The sequence below is a fragment of the Streptopelia decaocto genome (genome assembly GCF_964273445.1).
Source record: "Streptopelia decaocto genome assembly, chromosome: Z".
Classification (NCBI taxonomy): domain Eukaryota; kingdom Metazoa; phylum Chordata; class Aves; order Columbiformes; family Columbidae; genus Streptopelia; species Streptopelia decaocto.
This window is the reverse complement of record NC_138657.1, coordinates 53,024,144-53,041,478: the sequence shown is the minus strand read 5'-3', so window position 1 is coordinate 53,041,478 and position 17,335 is coordinate 53,024,144. Positions and strand designations below refer to the sequence as shown.

At 40.1% G+C, this 17,335-nt stretch overlaps 1 protein-coding gene across 3 annotated transcripts in view; it reads left to right on the top strand.

Annotated features, from left to right (window-relative positions):
• The window catches only part of KIF2A (kinesin family member 2A), a 58,470-nt gene that overhangs the window by 14,777 nt on the left and 26,358 nt on the right, over positions 1–17,335 (top strand). For 2 of the 3 annotated variants that reach the window (XM_082074614.1, XM_082074612.1), the window contains exons 2-7: positions 9,292–9,386; positions 10,689–10,808; positions 11,251–11,305; positions 13,308–13,430; positions 14,015–14,115; positions 16,540–16,635. In XM_082074614.1, coding sequence (XP_081930740.1) covers positions 9,292–9,386; positions 10,689–10,808; positions 11,251–11,305; positions 13,308–13,430; positions 14,015–14,115; positions 16,540–16,635 — 590 coding nt within the window. The remainder of the gene's footprint in view (positions 1–9,291; positions 9,387–10,688; positions 10,809–11,250; positions 11,306–13,307; positions 13,431–14,014; positions 14,116–16,539; positions 16,636–17,335) is intronic. The other variant, XM_082074613.1, reaches the window with a different exon arrangement.

Sequence of the window (17,335 nt, the reverse complement as noted above, 5' to 3'; positions counted from 1 at the left end):
TGTGAAGACATGGAATCTGTAAAAAAGTTTGTGTATGTTGACAGCAAGGTACTAGCGCAGCTCTCTGGGGTGGACAGCAGCGGCAGACTACTTAATAACATAAAGGTGCAATGTGTTCACTACTCTGCGTTACATACGATTGGATGGGCACTTCCTTCCAAATATCTTTTTCTGTGGCTTAGTTGTTTGTGGAGAACTCATCCTCTTAAAAATGATAGGATGGCTGGAACCGTAGAGCAAAGATATAACTTCATTATAAATACCTAAATATCAGTGCATCTGTTAGCCATTGTGATGTGGTACTTTATGAATTGAGCTGCTTGAAAAACAAGTGTCTCTCTGACACCGATACCTACAAAGGCAATATGTAGCTGTAGCTTCTAAATGCCACAGTGGTGAGATACTCTTGACAACCTTGTGTGAAGCTTCTGAAAGAGAATAAAGGGAATATGTTTTAAGAGGAGCTCACTGATGTGAGTCAATGCCCTCTGAAATGTGCTTGAAAGTGTATTAGCTCCCGACCCCAAAAAGAAACTGGAGCTACATTGGAGGGAAATAAAAAACAAAGGTGTTCCTCTAAGTGGGGAAACCACAGGAAATTTGTTTTGAATGTAAAGGGGAATTTTAGAGATTGGCTTGCAAAATGAAGAGTCAGCGGAAAACCCCACTGATCACAATGTGAAAGGATTGGAGATTTGATGAATAATAGAGAAACAAAAACTGTGACAGCAGCACTGGGATGCAGCTCTAGGGAACTACTTGAGAGAAGGTGCATCAGTGTGGACAGGAAACAAGTTCAGGTAGGCTGAGCACAGTGAATTACAATTTAGTGGTTCGGGATGGGGGTGCTTGTTGCTGTTGGATGCAAGGGAAACCAAAAAGTCGCCGATGTCCTGCTTGCTGCATGAGGGACATTAAATGTGCTGCTTGTATTTTGAAGCTTAATATTCTATACAGTTCAGTGACATGTCTATGTGTTGGATTTTTTTTCCCCTCCTCATTTGTTAGTGGACTGTCAGTAAGATATGTGAACTTCATTTTTCTAAAGTACTATATTTGATTCTTTTTGCACAGAAATAAGATACATACATATCTTAGATGGGGATTTTTCTGAGTTTGGTAGCTTTCTAGATGGGGGCAAGAGTAGATTAAGTTGGATTTTAATTCAAAGCTGAAATATACACGCAGATATGGGAAACTTGTTTGGGGTAATGTTAGTTTCTGTTTTGAAAATCCCTGTGTATTATGTCCTAGAGCTTTACAGAGATCATAAAATGTTGTAACATGCTTGCCATTTGAAGAGCTTGAGTATCAATGTGATAATATAGAGAATAAAACAAAATGAGTTGGTAGTGAGGGATCATTCACAAACACAAATAGGAAAATATATCTTTGATTAAAATTACATGGCTTTCGTTTGGTATTTAAGAACTTGCTTTAGAAATCTGGCAGTACTGTGTCTGTTTAGTGACCTAACTGACGGTGTGGTAGCACCATAAGGTAACAGACAAGACAATAAGGAAGCCTGGCAAAACCAAAATAAATCTGTATGATTAAGTAAAACAAAACTAAAGCATAACTGTGGTAGATACAAAGAAAATAAAAGGCTACTTGTTTGTGGATAAATGAACCTTTGAAACAAAATTAAATCAAACATGTTTAGTGTTGTGGAGAAAGAAACATCTGTCCCTAGTAACGGCCGGCTTTTCCTTGGGGGATTAGCAGCAGGACTGCCTGTGCAGCGCAGGGGGGACCAGGACAAGCCCTGATAGCCTGAATAGCAATGTCACCACAGTTGACGTTGCTGGAGACACCGAGCCTGAAATTCTCTTTTTCTTTCAGATTTTTTCCTTGAATTTTGGTATAGCTGTTGTTCGATGACTAGAGGGTTATTTTTCACCTCCCTGAGCTCTGAGAGAGCAGGAAAGCCTTTTCACCAGTCACCTGGATTGGAGCCCGTAGCACGGGAGACAGTTTTCTGGACCATGGTAATTCTGATAAATGCTGCTTCTGGATTTGCAGCTTCATGTTTTTCTTAAACATGTTTTTTTGGTTGTTGTTGTACATGTAACTTGGCATTTTTATTATATTTAAAAGACAGTGAAGAAAATTCTTCTTTTCACAATTTTAATTTTTGAATATCAAGTGGCAGAGGGTGAAGGTCAGTCCTGTCCAGGTGTCCCTAGATGAGATAGCATTCATGTTAGACCCTCATGGAAAATCCTGGCTATTTCACAGATGCCTATTACAGTACTTTAAGGGGTGGGTAGTTTCTGTGGCAGTGGTCATCCTCAGCAAGACTCTGTAGCAGATGTTAAGTTATAGTATGGTTTTGCATTCATCTATGAAACATCTACTGTTGATGCACTTAGACAAGCTCAGTGCTCGGCTGACAGACTGCTGGCTGAGCTGATCTAACACATCTGTGCTCCTAAACAAGTGGCAAGTTCAGAGGATGTAACGTAAGCTGTGAGTTTTGTTTACTTAACGTTGGGTCCGTTAACATTGCCATAGCCTGGTTCTGCTAAAAATAATTGCCTGGGTTTGAGCTAACAAGGCTTAAGCAACTGTATGATGGTTGTAGCGTAACGTTGCCAGGCAGGGTCCCGCGCCTGATTTTGGGAGAGGAAGGAGTGTCATACCAGAAATTATGAACCTTTCTTTTCCATAGCCTGATCTGGAGCCTGTGTGTAAATTTTTAATTATTATGGCTCAAAAATATTTCTAAGACTTCAAAACTTTGGTATGCCATGTGTGAATATGGTGTCTTTTGGGGTGGGGGCACTTTAATTATGTGGAAGGGTGGGGAAGGCTATGTTCTTTTTTGAGCCTTATTTCTTGAGTCACTTGGGAGAGTGCAAAGGGGTTTAAGTCACATGTCAGCCAGTGCTGTAGCCCAGACTGTAATTTAGAAAACACCAACCTATGTTTAACACTGATACTGGCATTTCTGAAAAGTATTAGGAAGATGAAAAGGCCATGGTTTTAGTACTGTAACTGATCACTGCTTCAAAATTGTGGTGGTTTGGAGAAGTTTTGCAGGTAGAAAATGTTCATTTTGCTTGGAGATAAGGCTCTAAGTACAGCTTGGTATTTGCCATCAGTTGGCTCTGCTACCTAGATTGTGGGTTAGGTAAAATGTTTGATTTAGCCCTGGTTATTTGCTTTTGCTGCTGCTTCCTGAGCCTTTTCCTACACCAATTGCCCCCTAATTGCTGTGGGGATTTATCTGGTGTTTCTGCAGATGTTTATGCTTGCTTTCTTCTGTTTGTGGAATATCCATCAGGTAACTAGGAAAGAGGGAACGGAGAGTTTATGTTCTTCACTTCTGTTGATTAGGGTGATAAGATTGTAACGTATATGTATTTAAGGTAATTGAAAAGTGTCAGCTTCACATATATTTGTATTCTGTTGCTGTATTTGCAGCAATATTTTCTGCATGCTCTAGTCAGTAGGAGATAAGCCAGATGCCACACACTGTATGACAGAATGTACACAAATAATAGTCTTTTCAAATAACTTCTTGAATTTTGAGCTCTATAGCAATGGAACAGCTTCCAAGAAAAAGTTTTGCTTGTGATGTGAAATCTAATCATGTGAGGAGAGGCACTAGAAATAAAAGAAACACTGAGTGAAGAATCAGTGTATCAGCACTATGGCTCTACTTTCGTCTTTTATTTTTGAGATGTGTGTGAAATTAGTCTTTCTTGGATCACTTTTCCTTTCTCAATTTGTCATAATACATGCTCATGTTTACATGGACATGTTTAAATTTCAGAGGTTTATACCAACTCTAGGAAATGCACCAGAAATCAGGGATGTTGCCTTCAACCACTCTTTGCAGATTGATTTGGCTCGTAACATTTGCAGCTTGGTCTTGCTTTATATGCTAGACGAGGTTTATGCCAGACTAATTGGTTGCTGGCATTCCTGAATTTCACAGCTGCTGTATTCAGCTGTGTACTAGAAAAATATAATGGAATACTGTTTGCGGAGTGCAAGAGGCAATTGTAAAGATGTAAATGTGTTTTCTGGCACTTCAGTGACATGTAAACTTTTAGTAACAAAGAATTTTTAGGAACAAATTGTAAGGGTACATTGCCAGTTCAGACATTATAGTATACATTTTGTATTTAAGCTGAGAATATTTGAAAGACAGACATAACTTGAATTTTCATTAGTGATTTTTTTATTCAGTCCTGACTTTCTTGGCCAGGCAATGGATGAAATCTGGCACAGAGATGGAAGATTTATTGTGATTCTTTTGTTCCAGCGTGCTGGCTTACTGTGCTTGTGAGAGTGTTCAGTATTTTCTTTTTGTTCATCAGCCTGCTTTGATCTCCTTTCACTTGTTATGGCAAAGATTAAACCTTTTTAAATTGCTATTTGTTCTCTATCAAAAGTTGTGGAGCACAGAGGCAGGTAATAGGACTTAGATGATGGCTCTGTGACTACTATAGTATCACAGGTTTCAGCTGTGAGTACTGTTTTTCTTGAAAATTTATAAAACTTGGTAACATACTAAAGATTATTTTAATCACAGAATGGTTGGAATTGGAAGGGACCTCTGGAGATCATCTAGTCTAACCCACCTGCTAAAGCAGGTTCACCCAGAGCAGATCGCACAGGAATGTGTCCAGGCAGGTTTTGAATGTCTCCAGAGAAGGAGACTCCACAACCTCTCTGGGCAGCGTGTTCTAGTGCTTTGGCATGCTCAAAATGAAGATGTTTCTCCTTATATTCAGATGGAACCTCTTGTGCTTCAGTCTGTGCCTGTTGCTCGTCATCCTGTCATTTGGGCACCACTGAAAAGAGTCTGATCCCATCATCTTGGCATCCACCCTTGCAATATTTGTAGTCATTGATAAGATCCCCTCTCAGCCTTCTGTTCTCCAGGCTGAACAGGCCCAGCTCGCTCAGTCTTTCGTCATCCGAAAGATGCTTCAGACCCCTCATCATCTTCACAGCTCTCTGCTGGACTCTCTCCAGTAATTCGTTGTCGTTCTTAAACTGGGGAGCCCAGAACTGGACACAGAACTCCAGATGCAGCCTCACCAGGGCAAAGTAGAGGGGGAGGATTCACCTCCCTCGACCTACTGGTCACGCTCTTCTTAATGCACCCTAGGATACTGTTGGCCTTCTTGGCCACAAGGGCACATTGCTGGCTTATGGGTAACTTGTTGTCCACCAGGACTCCCAGGTTCTTTCCACAGAGCTGCTTTTCAGCAGATCAACCCCCAACCTGTACTGGTGCCTGGGGTTATTCCTCTTCAGGTGCAGGACCGTACACTTGCCTGTGTTGAATATCATTAGATTCCTCTCTGCCCAACTCTTCAGCCTGTCCAGGTCTCACTGAATGGCAGCACAGCCTTCTGGTTTGTCATCCCGTCCTCTCAGCTTGGCATCATCAGCAAACCTGCTGAGGGTGCACTCAGTCTCTTCATCCAGGTCATTAATGAACAGGTTGAACACAACTGAACCCAGTACTGACCCCTAGGGAACAACACTAGCTACAGCCCTCCAACCAGACTCTGCACCACTGATCACAACCCTCTGAGCTCTGCCATTCAGCCAGTTCTCAGTCCATCTCACCATGCATTCATCCAGCCTGCACTTCCTGAGCTTGCCTATGAGGAGGTTGTGAGAGATTGTCAAAAGCCTTGCTGAAGTCAAGGTAGGCAACATCCACTGCTCTCCTCTCGTCTACCTAGCCAGTCATATGACCATAGAAGGCTATCAGATCAGTCAAGTATTATCTCACCTTGGTGAATCCATGCTGACTATTCCTTATAACCTTCTTTTCTCCACGTGCTTGGAGATGACATCCCTAATGAGCTGTTCAGGTGCTTTTCCAGGGATGGAGGTGAGGCTGACTGGCTTGTAGTTTCCGGGATTGTCCTTCTTGCCCTTTTAGAAGACTGGAGTGATGTTGGCTTTTTACCAGTCCTCAGGCATCTCTCCTGTTCTCCAAGACCTTTCGAAGATGATGGAGAGTAGCTTGGCAATAACATTTGCCAGCTCTCTCAGCACTTGTGGGTGCATCCCGTTGGGAACCATGGATTTTGGGATGTCCAGCTTATCTAAACGATCTGTAACACAACGCTTCTCAGCCAAGGGAAATTCCTTTCTCCAGACTTTCTCTCCTACCTCCAGGGTCTGGGATTCTCAAGGGCCGGTCTTAGCAGTAAAGACAGAAGTGAAGAAGGCATTCAGTAACTCCACCTTCTCTGTATCATCCATCACCAGGGAACCCACCTCATTCAGCAGCAGGCTAACATTTTCCCTAATCTTCCTTTTGCTGCTGATGTACTCAAAGAAGCCCTTCTTCTTGTCCTGGATGTCCCTTGCCAGATTTAATTCCAAGTGGACCTCAGCCTTTTTCACCGCATCCCTGCACACTCTAACAGTGTTCCTATATTCCTCCCAAGTGGTCTGTCCTTTTTTCCACATTCTGTAGCCCTTCTTCTTCCATTTGAGTTTTGTCAGAAGCTCCTTACTCATCCATGATGAGACAAGCTCCTTTTGCTTGATTCCTTGCTCATAGCGATGCACTGATCTTGAGCTTGGAGGAAGTGATGCTTGAATATAAACCAGCTCTCTTGGACCCCCCAAACTTCTAGAGCCCTAACCCATGGGATTCCTCAAAGTAGGACCTTGAAGAGGCCAAAGTTAATTCTCTTGAAGTCCAGGGCTGTAATCCTACTTACTGTCTTGCTTCTCCCACACAGGATCCTGAACTCCACTATCTCATGGTCGCTGCAGCCAAGGGTGACCACCAACCGTTGTATCTCTGGCCAGTCCTTCTTTGTTAGGACAAGGTCCAGCAGCACATCTCTCCTTGTTGGCTTGGCCATCACCATCACCTGTGTCAAAAAGTTATCATCAGTGCTCTGCAGGAACCTCCTGGACTGTGTGTGCCTAGCTGTGTTGTCTATTTATATACAATATTTCTATAATATTGTATAATATATTATATTGTATAGAAGTTGTTGGCTAAAATTACATTTTTCATATACTGTGTTTCTCTTGATTCTGGATTGACAGCTGGGCCTGACTTTAAAACAATAACAGAAGATTATACCAATCAAAGCTTGAGGCGTCTTCCAGTTCCCACAGTTTTTGTGTCCTTGCAGTCCCAGTGTGCTCCCTGTAAAAGTGGCAGGACTGACACTGCTACAGGAAGACAGTTGCTTCTGTTGCTAGTTTGCTGATGAACCAGATAGCTTATTGAAAACATTCTACAACAGGGTCTTCTTGCACAAAATTAAGTCCCTGGAGGTCATTAAATGCAGAAACATTGATGACCTTACACAAAGAAAACTCACATAAAAAAGCTCGTCCAAGGAAATAAGGTGTGACAGCGTCATGTTCAGTGTGTCTGCTTCAGCTCTGCCACCAGAATTTAGGCAGAGTCCCGAGGGCAGTATGTGTGCCCGCACAGTGTGATTTGTGCAAGGGGCAAAGGGGAGAGGAGAGCAGGTGGTCCCTGCCCATCATCTCCTGCAGTGCCGCTCAGGCTGTCCCTGCAGAGCGTGCAGCGGGGGCACTTGTGAGGATGGTGCTCAGGAAGCACAAGTAGAAGGGTTTGTTTGGGCAAAACACAGATCAGGGGAATGGAAACTAACAAATGCTAGGGGAGAGAAACCAGGTGAAGCAAAGGGGGAGGCTCTTTTTTTTTTTTTTTTTTTTTTAAGTTGAAAAGAACTACTCAAACTTCTTTAGTGGTGGAGTGAAACTTACGCTTTGGGCAAGAACAGGCACGGAGGTTGTAAATGCGTATGTAATGCAGGTGAGCCGAGCATGGCAGATGTGGAGACAGTGGTACCCGGGGGTGCTGGCTGCTCTGCCTGTGCCCCGGGTGCTGCGCTTGGCTGGAGCATCAGCTGAGCTCTTCCTCCACATGGTACCTTGAAGTACACAGGTGTGCTGTTACCTGCCATGGTGCTTCCATGTAGTCTCTCTTCTTGCTTAATTTTAACTAAGTGTGAATGTTTAGGCAGCCTCCACAATCAAAGAAATATTAACAGGGTACATTTTTTGCTTGCTCTGTTAGGTGAGATGATGTGGCTTATCAGTCAAGGTTTTTTTCAGACTGTATAAAAACATTGACTTCAGAAAATCATCAAGTTATGACTGAAATTGCTAAAATAGAACTTCAAAAATGTCAACAAAGGAGAAAACTGAAGTGGATAGGGGGGTGGGAGCTTTAGGTAAGGAGAGGGTGGAAGGTGAACCTGGGCCAGAGCAGTTGTGTCAAGACTGCGCTGTGTTTGGCCCTCGAGTGGGTCCCCGGCAGCAGCGTGTGTGTGGGCTGCTCCGGGACGGTCGCTCATGCACCAAGAGCTGGATGTGGCCCTTGGGCACCTGGGGCTGGCTTGGGCCGGGTGGCCTGAGGGATTGCTTGCTCCTGCCATGGCTCATTAGAGGAGGGTGATGGAGGAGCCGTTGGGTTGGACTCGTGTTCCTCAGAAACCCCAATTCTTGGTACTCTCAGGGCAAAGTGCAGATGTGAAATCAATGTGACACCTGGGTCTTGATTGTTTTGTGTCAGCGCATGGCTGCTCTGCTCTTCCAGTTGTTCCTCACTACTGTGTGTAGGAAATAGGACATAAGAAAATTGTGGTACGCTACATATTTAAGAAGAAAATTCCTTATTCCCGCTAAAAGTTTACTGGGTTTATTGTACTTCATGGGGGCTTGCTGGTTTTGGGTTTTTCATGGGAGAAGTCAGAGCAATGGCACTTCAGCTCAGCAATCTGTGTAAGCAGCTGTTTTAAAATGATGATTTGTATTATTGTTGCAAGCAGTTTCATTACTGACCGATTGGATACCCATAAGAAATGGATATCAGAATACAGTTTCGGAGGGCTTCACTCCTATGTTGGGACATGTGATATTGTATTAATGTCATCCTAGAAGGGGGGCAAACAAGACTTTGTGGAGTGCAGCTTGGGAGACTTCAGTGCTCATGAGAGTCTCGTGGTATTTGAATTTTCTTCTCTCAAGAAAAGAGAGTCTAACTGGTGTGGCTTTCACGTGGTGTGTTGTTTACTTACCCCCCAGTTTTCTGTTCATTGAGCTTTTTTACTTGTATGCTGACTGTCCCGTTAGAGTCTCCACTGTCTGAGATACTTCACAGTCTGTGGCCAGGGATCATCTTCTGTTTATCGCCTCATTTTTATTAACTCTCTTCTTCCTGCCTCTCTCTGCATGTCTCAGTGCAGGGATGAAAATATCTTCTGGAAAATTTTTTCACCAATTGATAAATGATCATTTGTGTTTGCTTTCTAGGCCGAATTCACCAAGCTATGGTAACATCCCTGAATGAAGATAATGAAAGTGTAACTGTTGAATGGATTGAAAATGGAGATACTAAAGGCAAAGAGGTAAAAAATTATTTCAGAACTTTAATCTTTTGAAAATGTGTAATCTAGATGAATATTACTTTGGAATTTGCACTAGAGAGAAAAGAAGATATAAATCTTAGTTTACTTGATGATTCTTTGGTTACAGACTGTTCTGCCTGGGAGCTGTTTGGCAAATGTTGGTTTCTGTTTTATTAAGTTTGGCTTCCTGAGATCTCTGTTGTAGCTTTTAAATAGTTCTTTTCATTTGTTGATTTTGAACCAGATTACAAGGGCTGACCTTGTTAACCTCTTTTTACAAGTATAAAAGTCAAATTTTTGAGATGGAGAATGACTTGAAGTTCAGACAGGAAACTAGTGGGAGAGTTAGATTAGAAATCTTCTTGTGATTCTATTAGTGAGGAATTAAACTGCTAGTTTGTTTGCTTATTTATTTAGTTTTGGCAATAATTTTCCATCCTTCCTTCCCTTGAGAAACTGTGTATTTCTGTGTAACACTTTGCCATCCCATCTTCCTTTACATTTTGGGCCATGTTACCCAATTTCAGCTGAGATTTGCAGAAGCATCTCAGAAACAATTACACTTACCACTCTTGTGAAAACACAGGAAACAGAAAAAATGTTGTTGAGAAAGTCCTAGTGATGTAATCAGCTGAGCTCATCCCTCTGGACACACAGGATCTATACAGTAGTGAGGTCTTTGAAAGGTCCAGCCAGGGGAAATGGCAATCTAAAGGGACTAAAGCTATTTAAGATTTTTAGGAAACCAAGTTTCAATAGATCTGAAGCCAGCTATTTTTGAGATCCTGGCTCTCCCCCCTTACATTTTACAGGGTTTTGAATGAGAAACACTTAAAAGAAAAAGAAAATAGCATGTTAAATTTGCCATGGTTTCAACTATGCTTTTTATTTTGGGGTGGTTGTAATTCATCTGTTTCTTTTGCACTGTCCAGGAAATTTCAAATGATTGAGATGTCTTTCTTTTTATATTACAGAATGTCTTTCATATTCTGCGGTAATTTTCAAATTAACACAGTAATACTAGCTACTTTGGTTTTAATGTAATCTCTTTAGGAAATTATTAAGATCTATTGGTCATTTTAAATTAATCCCTTTTCTGAAAGGTGTGTTTTCAATTTATACCAAGACTGAAGATTAAGCTGTTTTTATTTGACATAAAAGATAATTCACATTTTAGAATTAACAAATTGTGGTGTGAAAACTTTTAATATATTTGCTGTTTATTCTCAAACATCACAGGAGAAATGGAGGGGGTGAATACCATTTTAAGACTCACGAATGTGTTTTGTATTCTCTACACAGATTGACTTGGAGAGCATATTTTCACTTAACCCAGATCTGGCACCTGATGAAGATATTGAGCCTAGTCCAGAGACACCACCACCACCTGCTTCATCAGCCAAAGTAAACAAAATTGTGAAGGTTGGTAATATTAATGTAGCATGTTCATGTTAAACTTACAGTACTTCTATACATGTTGCTGGGCTTGAATTTTTAACTTCAACTTTTGTGTCTGTGGAGCTATCTGATAACTGTTTTCCTTTCTTTTTCCTGTGGTGAGTAGCAGTTTCTAACATTTTTTTAAGAACAGTTTGAACAGAGAGGGAGTTGGGAACCAATACTTCTGTAACTAAATATATCTCAAGGAAAAGTACCGAAAAGGTTTTGGAGGTTGTTTCAAAACAGTATGTGTAGTTCAAGCAGCTTTCACCGTGGGATCTTCAGGGAGGGATTTGGAAGCAATCACCTATTTATATTACTGATATGGTGTTGTTTCCATTCACCAGAAGGAAACAGAGATGGGGCTGCAGTTTACATTTTCAGTAATATGGCGACTGAATAACGCAGATTTATTTCTTTACAGACTCGCCGGACTGTGACATCTGCGAAGAATGACATCCCTGCCAGAGATAACAGAGGTAAATGTTATCTCTTTCCATTTCAGGGAAGTAAAAAATATGGGAACATTTTAGCCTCTTCCTCATATAACATTCCTTAATAGCTCTGCACTTCTTTTTCAGTATGTATGCATGTGAAATGTAAAAGACATGGTAGCTCATTCCTAGAAGTATTGCAATATATATTTAGGAATTCATACTGTACGAATAGTGTTTATATGCAAATTTAAGCAATATAGCATTAGGAAAATTAAGCTGAATGAACTGAAGGTGCAAAAATTTGAAGTTAATTATGGTACATTAAGTCATGTGTGGACTTCTTCAAGTTAAACCATCCTCAGTTACCTTTCTGCTTAATTAAGTGTTTCAATATAAACTAAATAGTGCACTTAAAATTCTTACGCTTTAAATTTTTTAGCTTAGTTTTGTAACGGTCTGTGTATAAGCATTCATTCAAAGAGTACTTAAGCCGTGTGGGTTATTTCTCTGAAGTTAATAGTGAAAAATCTACAAAAAAAATGCTGAAATACCACAGGAGGAGAGGTGAAAGGTATACGTTGGGTTAATATGCATGTAATGCATCCATAACATCAGAAGGAATAGTTACTTCTTATTGTTTTCATTTTCGCTCCTGCAACTAACTTATGCTGATGATTCTTCTTCTAAACATTAATCTGGTGTCATTAATACGGACTAGATTCAAGTCCATCTGTTTAACTTGAAAAACAAGTGGGCTTGCGTATCTTTGTAAGTGTTCAGACTCTTCTGGTGGATGACTGGGACCACTTTCACCTTTCTGCCATTTGCCTTTGGGGGTATTAAACTGAAAATCTCATGAGGAGGAGATAATCTTTTTCGAACTAATATGGTTTAAATTTGAGACATCTTATTGATGGCTCTCCTCAGATCCATAACATGTTGTTGTTTGTAGTAAATAGTCTGTTTGGTCTGGAATAACCTTGTCACTTGTATTTTAATAGGTCCTGTGCATCTTACTATTCACAGTCGGCTTAAGTACTTGTTCTTTGTTGGCCTTGTAGATAAGCTTTTCTCAGCAGGCTGTCTTATTTTGTGTAGTTGATTTGTGCTATCAGCTAGATCTCCTATCATATGTGGAATGATCTGGGCATTTGTCTCATTTGTCCCACTCGATACCTGTTTCCATGGTTGTCTCTGTGTTGCACGGTGAGCTGTCATCTCTGGCTGCTAATCAAAGCTGGTACCTTAACTGTTGTACTCCTCTGGCAGGCTCTGTTAGGAGTGTGTGCAGGAAACGGGCCAGCTGAAGCAGAGCTGCTTGAAGCAACTCTTTGAAAAACAATTAATAGCATTCAGCCCTAACAAAGAGGCTTGTGTGCTCACCACTCCCCCTGCATTCACTGGGAACACACATCACTGCATCTTCAGAAACTGGCATCCTTAGCACATATAGAATCAATGCATAAGTTTATGTGTATTGATTGTATCTGTATCCCTTCCAGTATAGTGTCAAAAAGGTTTGTTTCTTCCACTCACAGATTGAGCTGCACTTGGCTGCCTTTCATTTCTATCCCTTTGCCCCTCCAGAGGTCGTAGGCTCAATGGGGTGGGACCATTTTGTAATGTCTAGAGAATGTGAAACAGCAGGGCTTCTCTTTTTACTCATTTTTTGGGTATAGTCACAATATAAATAAAACTTCAGCACTTTAAAACTTCAGGACTGCATATCTTCAAGTGCATGCTTCATTCTATGCACATAAGTTGTACTAATTCTGCAGTAGAGTATTTTAAAATATGCACACGCAGTGTTGGTACTTAATAATTACATTGTGTTGGTGTATGATACTAGGATAAAAAAGGCTACATACCGAAAGTCTTTATTAATAGACTTTCTACATGTATGGCTCCCCCTAGCCACCAGTAAACTGTTGTGTCTGGAAAAGGGGCCTTGTTTTATCTCCTCATCATACCAAAGCATTTCAGAATTGTGTAGAAATGGTACTCTTCCTTGTCCACATGAACTTTGTGCTTTTTTCCTTTGCAGTGGTTGGTTCTGCACGCGCGCGACCTACTCAGCTTCCTGAGCAGTCTTCCTCTTCTCAACAGAATGGTAGTGTTTCAGATATATCTCCAGTTCAAGCTGCAAAAAAGGAATTTGGACCCCCTTGTATGTAAACCGTGTATCAAGGATTCATTCATTCTGGGCGTTACATGTGCATTCTCTTGGATTGTGTTGTCCATAAATGGCCAGTGGTGTACATGCACAGTTGTCTGTGGGGCTTCCTCGAGGAGCTTTTTCAGAGAGCTATGGCTCAAAAAAGGTTCACTTTGTCATAGTTATGCCAGTATGCGGATTTCATTTTTCCTTTATATTTTTTAACCATGGTGGTGTTTGTTGGTGGTTTGGTGTTTGTTTTGTTTTGTTTTTTAATTTGCCTGGGCTTTCTTTTAATTCTAAAACAAGAGATCACATGTATCCGTCCAAATATTTTTTGAGGGTCATTGTCCTTATATTTTTGGTCATGCAATTATTGTCCTATTCCAATGATTTTTTTCTAATTCATTTATTTTATGAATTTTAGAAATTAAATTGCCATAATTATTTTGTACTAATACTGATTTGCTTGAAAAAATAGTTGAAATAAATACATTCTAATTATTGATAAATTAATATAATTGAAGTGTTACAGTGTAAATACTAAATTCATGCAACACTGAAAATATTTTTACGAGTGTATCATTTTCTTTAAGCACGTAGAAAATCTAATTGTGTAAAAGAGGTTGAAAAATTGCAAGAGAAACGTGAAAAAAGAAGGTTACAGCAGCAGGAACTTAGAGAAAAAAGAGCTCAGGTTAGTATTTCTAGCTTGGATGGAAAATGTTATGTCAGCAAGAGAACTTTGCAAAATCATTGTGCTTTTTCAGTCTTTAATAGTTCTTATGAACTGTAGTAATCTTGAAATTAAATGTTTTCATCCTGTATACAAGTTTGATAAATATTTTCATGCTTGGTTGCATTGCTCTCATAACTATTACTTTAGACAGTTTTCCCCCTCCTTTTCGTCCTACAAAAATAATTGCTTACAACTGCTTATCTTGCCATGTGTTCTTTAAAGATCAAGTACTGATAATAGCTATTTCTTAAGGCAAATATATTGAAGAAAATAATCAAGTCTTTTGCTTTTAGATAGGTCTGTTATTCTACAGGAGGTATTACAGCATTATGATAAATTACTCTTTGTGATCTTTGAAGCTTTGTAGGAGATTGATTTGAGGCTCAAGTTCAAACAGTGATTTTTAATGTTTTTTTTTTTTCTTTAAACCATTCTATGTATTTATATTTTACCTTTGCATCATGCAAGCAGGTCAGCAGTAAGTTGTTAGAAACTTGTGTGAAAGAAATGAAGTTGCTAATCCTGTGAGAAAAATCTCTTAATATTAGATGACTTTCTGTCACAGTGGTGCAAAAGCTTTTGCAAAACTCGTAGTGTAATCTTGTTGGCAGCCCTGTGGCTATGTGTTAGTCTCTAAAGAGATACTACCAATCCACTGCTGACATGAGAAGTACCATCACCAAATAAATAATTCAGGCAATTCACTTCATAGTTTATGCTGTTTCTAAGTTGACCTAAAATCACCTATGTTGAATTCATGTTCTCTAATTTCCATCCATTTACACAAACAGAAAACATTACTATGCCTTTATGTGCAAGGAACAAATATATTTAAAAATATATTTTATTTTTCCATATAATATTTAATATTATATTTCATATTACCTGTTTAGGTTTATTTTGTATTTATATTTCTATACTTTTTATATTTTACTTTTGATATTGAAATACTTTGACTTCACACTACAGCTAAAATTTTCCTTTTGTCACTCCTGTGAAGAGTCCCTTTGCATCTGAGTCTTAAACTTCTGTATGAGGAAGCTTTGTTTCTCTTGGTGGCCTGTGCTTACCTCTGCTTCCTGTTGCTTCGTCTATTCTGTCATTTGTTGTCATTATGAAATGCAGCAATAATTAGCCAAACACTCTTTTCTAGTGGGTAAGGCAGGATTTGAAGAGTATCAGGCGAACACTTTTTCTGCAATAAGCAGTACTCCTTTCTGACTGTTAGAAGGAAGCATTTCAGCAGGGATACATTTTGTAGGGGCTTACAGTCAGCAGTTTTTAGTTCACTGTGATCAGGGTCAACAACACCAAGTACCATCAGCTTCTGATGAGCAGGATGCAGTTTTATCTGGGCTATGGTTGGCTGTGTCAGAGGTGCAGAGACATGAGCGTACTCCCTTTCAGCTTGTTAACCCCAGTGCAGCGCTTTCTGAAAGCACTTAAACTGTTTCCACAATGAGTGGCGATCCAGGAGGAGGTTTATGTCATTTTGGGGGGAGCCATGCACAACTCTATAAGGTCTGAGCACCAGAGCTGGTTGTGTGTGGCATCAGCAGAACATGTTCTGAAAAGGTGTAAAAACCGACAGTCGCGGGAAGAAGTGACAGCAAGGATATTTGATTGATCTTGCGGAGAACTATCTCAGCTCACAGTAGGCTCAGGCTTAGCAAGGCTTGAAGGGACTCTGTGCATGGCTTCTTAGGTGCTCATTTGCTCTGGTACTGATGGCTTTAGGTGTAGGGGTAGGAGGTCTTCTGAGCTGGGATGTTGCCTACCACATATCTTTGGGATTGCTTCTGCTTTTTGAGGGGTCTAGAAGTCTTAGAAGAGATTCCAGTTCATCCGAGTGACTGTAGGAGTTAACCCAGGACCAGTAGTTGGATCAAGCTCCTTAAACCTACTTAGATGCAGCTGTGTTGTGTTTAGAGTAGCCAGGGTGCCTGCGCTGTCCTCTGAGGTGTGTGTTGTACCCCTGTAATGCAGTGTGTCCATCGGACTGCCTTTTTTCAGGAAGTGTTGGCTGTATGTGCTATCCAGTGTTGTGCAATTGCTCGGAGGTGTTCAACGTCATGACCCTGGCAAAGCAGGAGTCGTTTCTCTTTCTTGAGCAGACAGTTAATTAAAACGTATTTTATATTACATGCCAACCAAAACCATGAAATAGAAAGCATGTAATTGTTTTGCTTTATGATCAGTAAATTAGCTACATCAGAATGGAAAAAGGCATTAAACTTGCATATGAGACATTTCTAATGTTTTGGAGAAAAAATAAGATTTCAGTTGATGTGTATTTTTGTTATCAAGAATACAGAAGATACTGAAGTTTAGTCCATTTCATGAAAAAAGTAAATTTAGCAATTCTTTTGCTCACTTCCCCAGGATGTTGATGCTACAAACCCAAATTATGAAATTATGTGTATGATAAGAGATTTCAGGGGAAGTTTGGATTATAGACCACTGACAACTGCAGATCCTGTAAGTACCCTAGCAACATGGAAATGTTTTATCCTCCTGTATTTTTGATATGTGTTTTCAATTTTTTCAATGTATACTTCTGTCTGTAAACATGAAAAACAAGTAGTTTAATATATATTAGTATTCATTATAACATGGGTTTTATTTTTTTCACTAATTTGATATTGAAATTTGTAGGTATTGAAAGTCCTAGGTTACTAAATTTTGTTAATTATGTCATTTAAATGTCTTTTTACTGTAAAATAGTACCAATATGTACTAAGTAGTCACTCAGCCTCTATTGTAAATTTTCCTGGGATAGTAGGGGATGTGCACACAAAATCATTAAGCTTCTCTGAAAAACCCTCGTGAGTATAAGGATTAAGATTTGATCTTTGAAGGTGATGAGGGCCTTTGGTTTGCAGAGGAGTCAGAGGAGCAGAATCCCTAAATGATGAACACTGTCAGATCTCTGTGGAAATCAGAGGTTGTGACAATTTCTGTCCATAGCGCTTACCCTCTTGGATGTGGGTTTTCTTGCCATATTCCAAGATGCCCCTGGTACTCTACAGAATTGGGTCACTGTCTGCAGGGAGTTTTGTTAATCTCTGCTTCTCCCTTTTGGGTTTTTGGCTATTTTGCAGACACATGGAGCTTTTACATGTTCAGATGACTCACTGTCTTGGAAATTTCTCTTTGTATACATGATTGGCTAATTAAT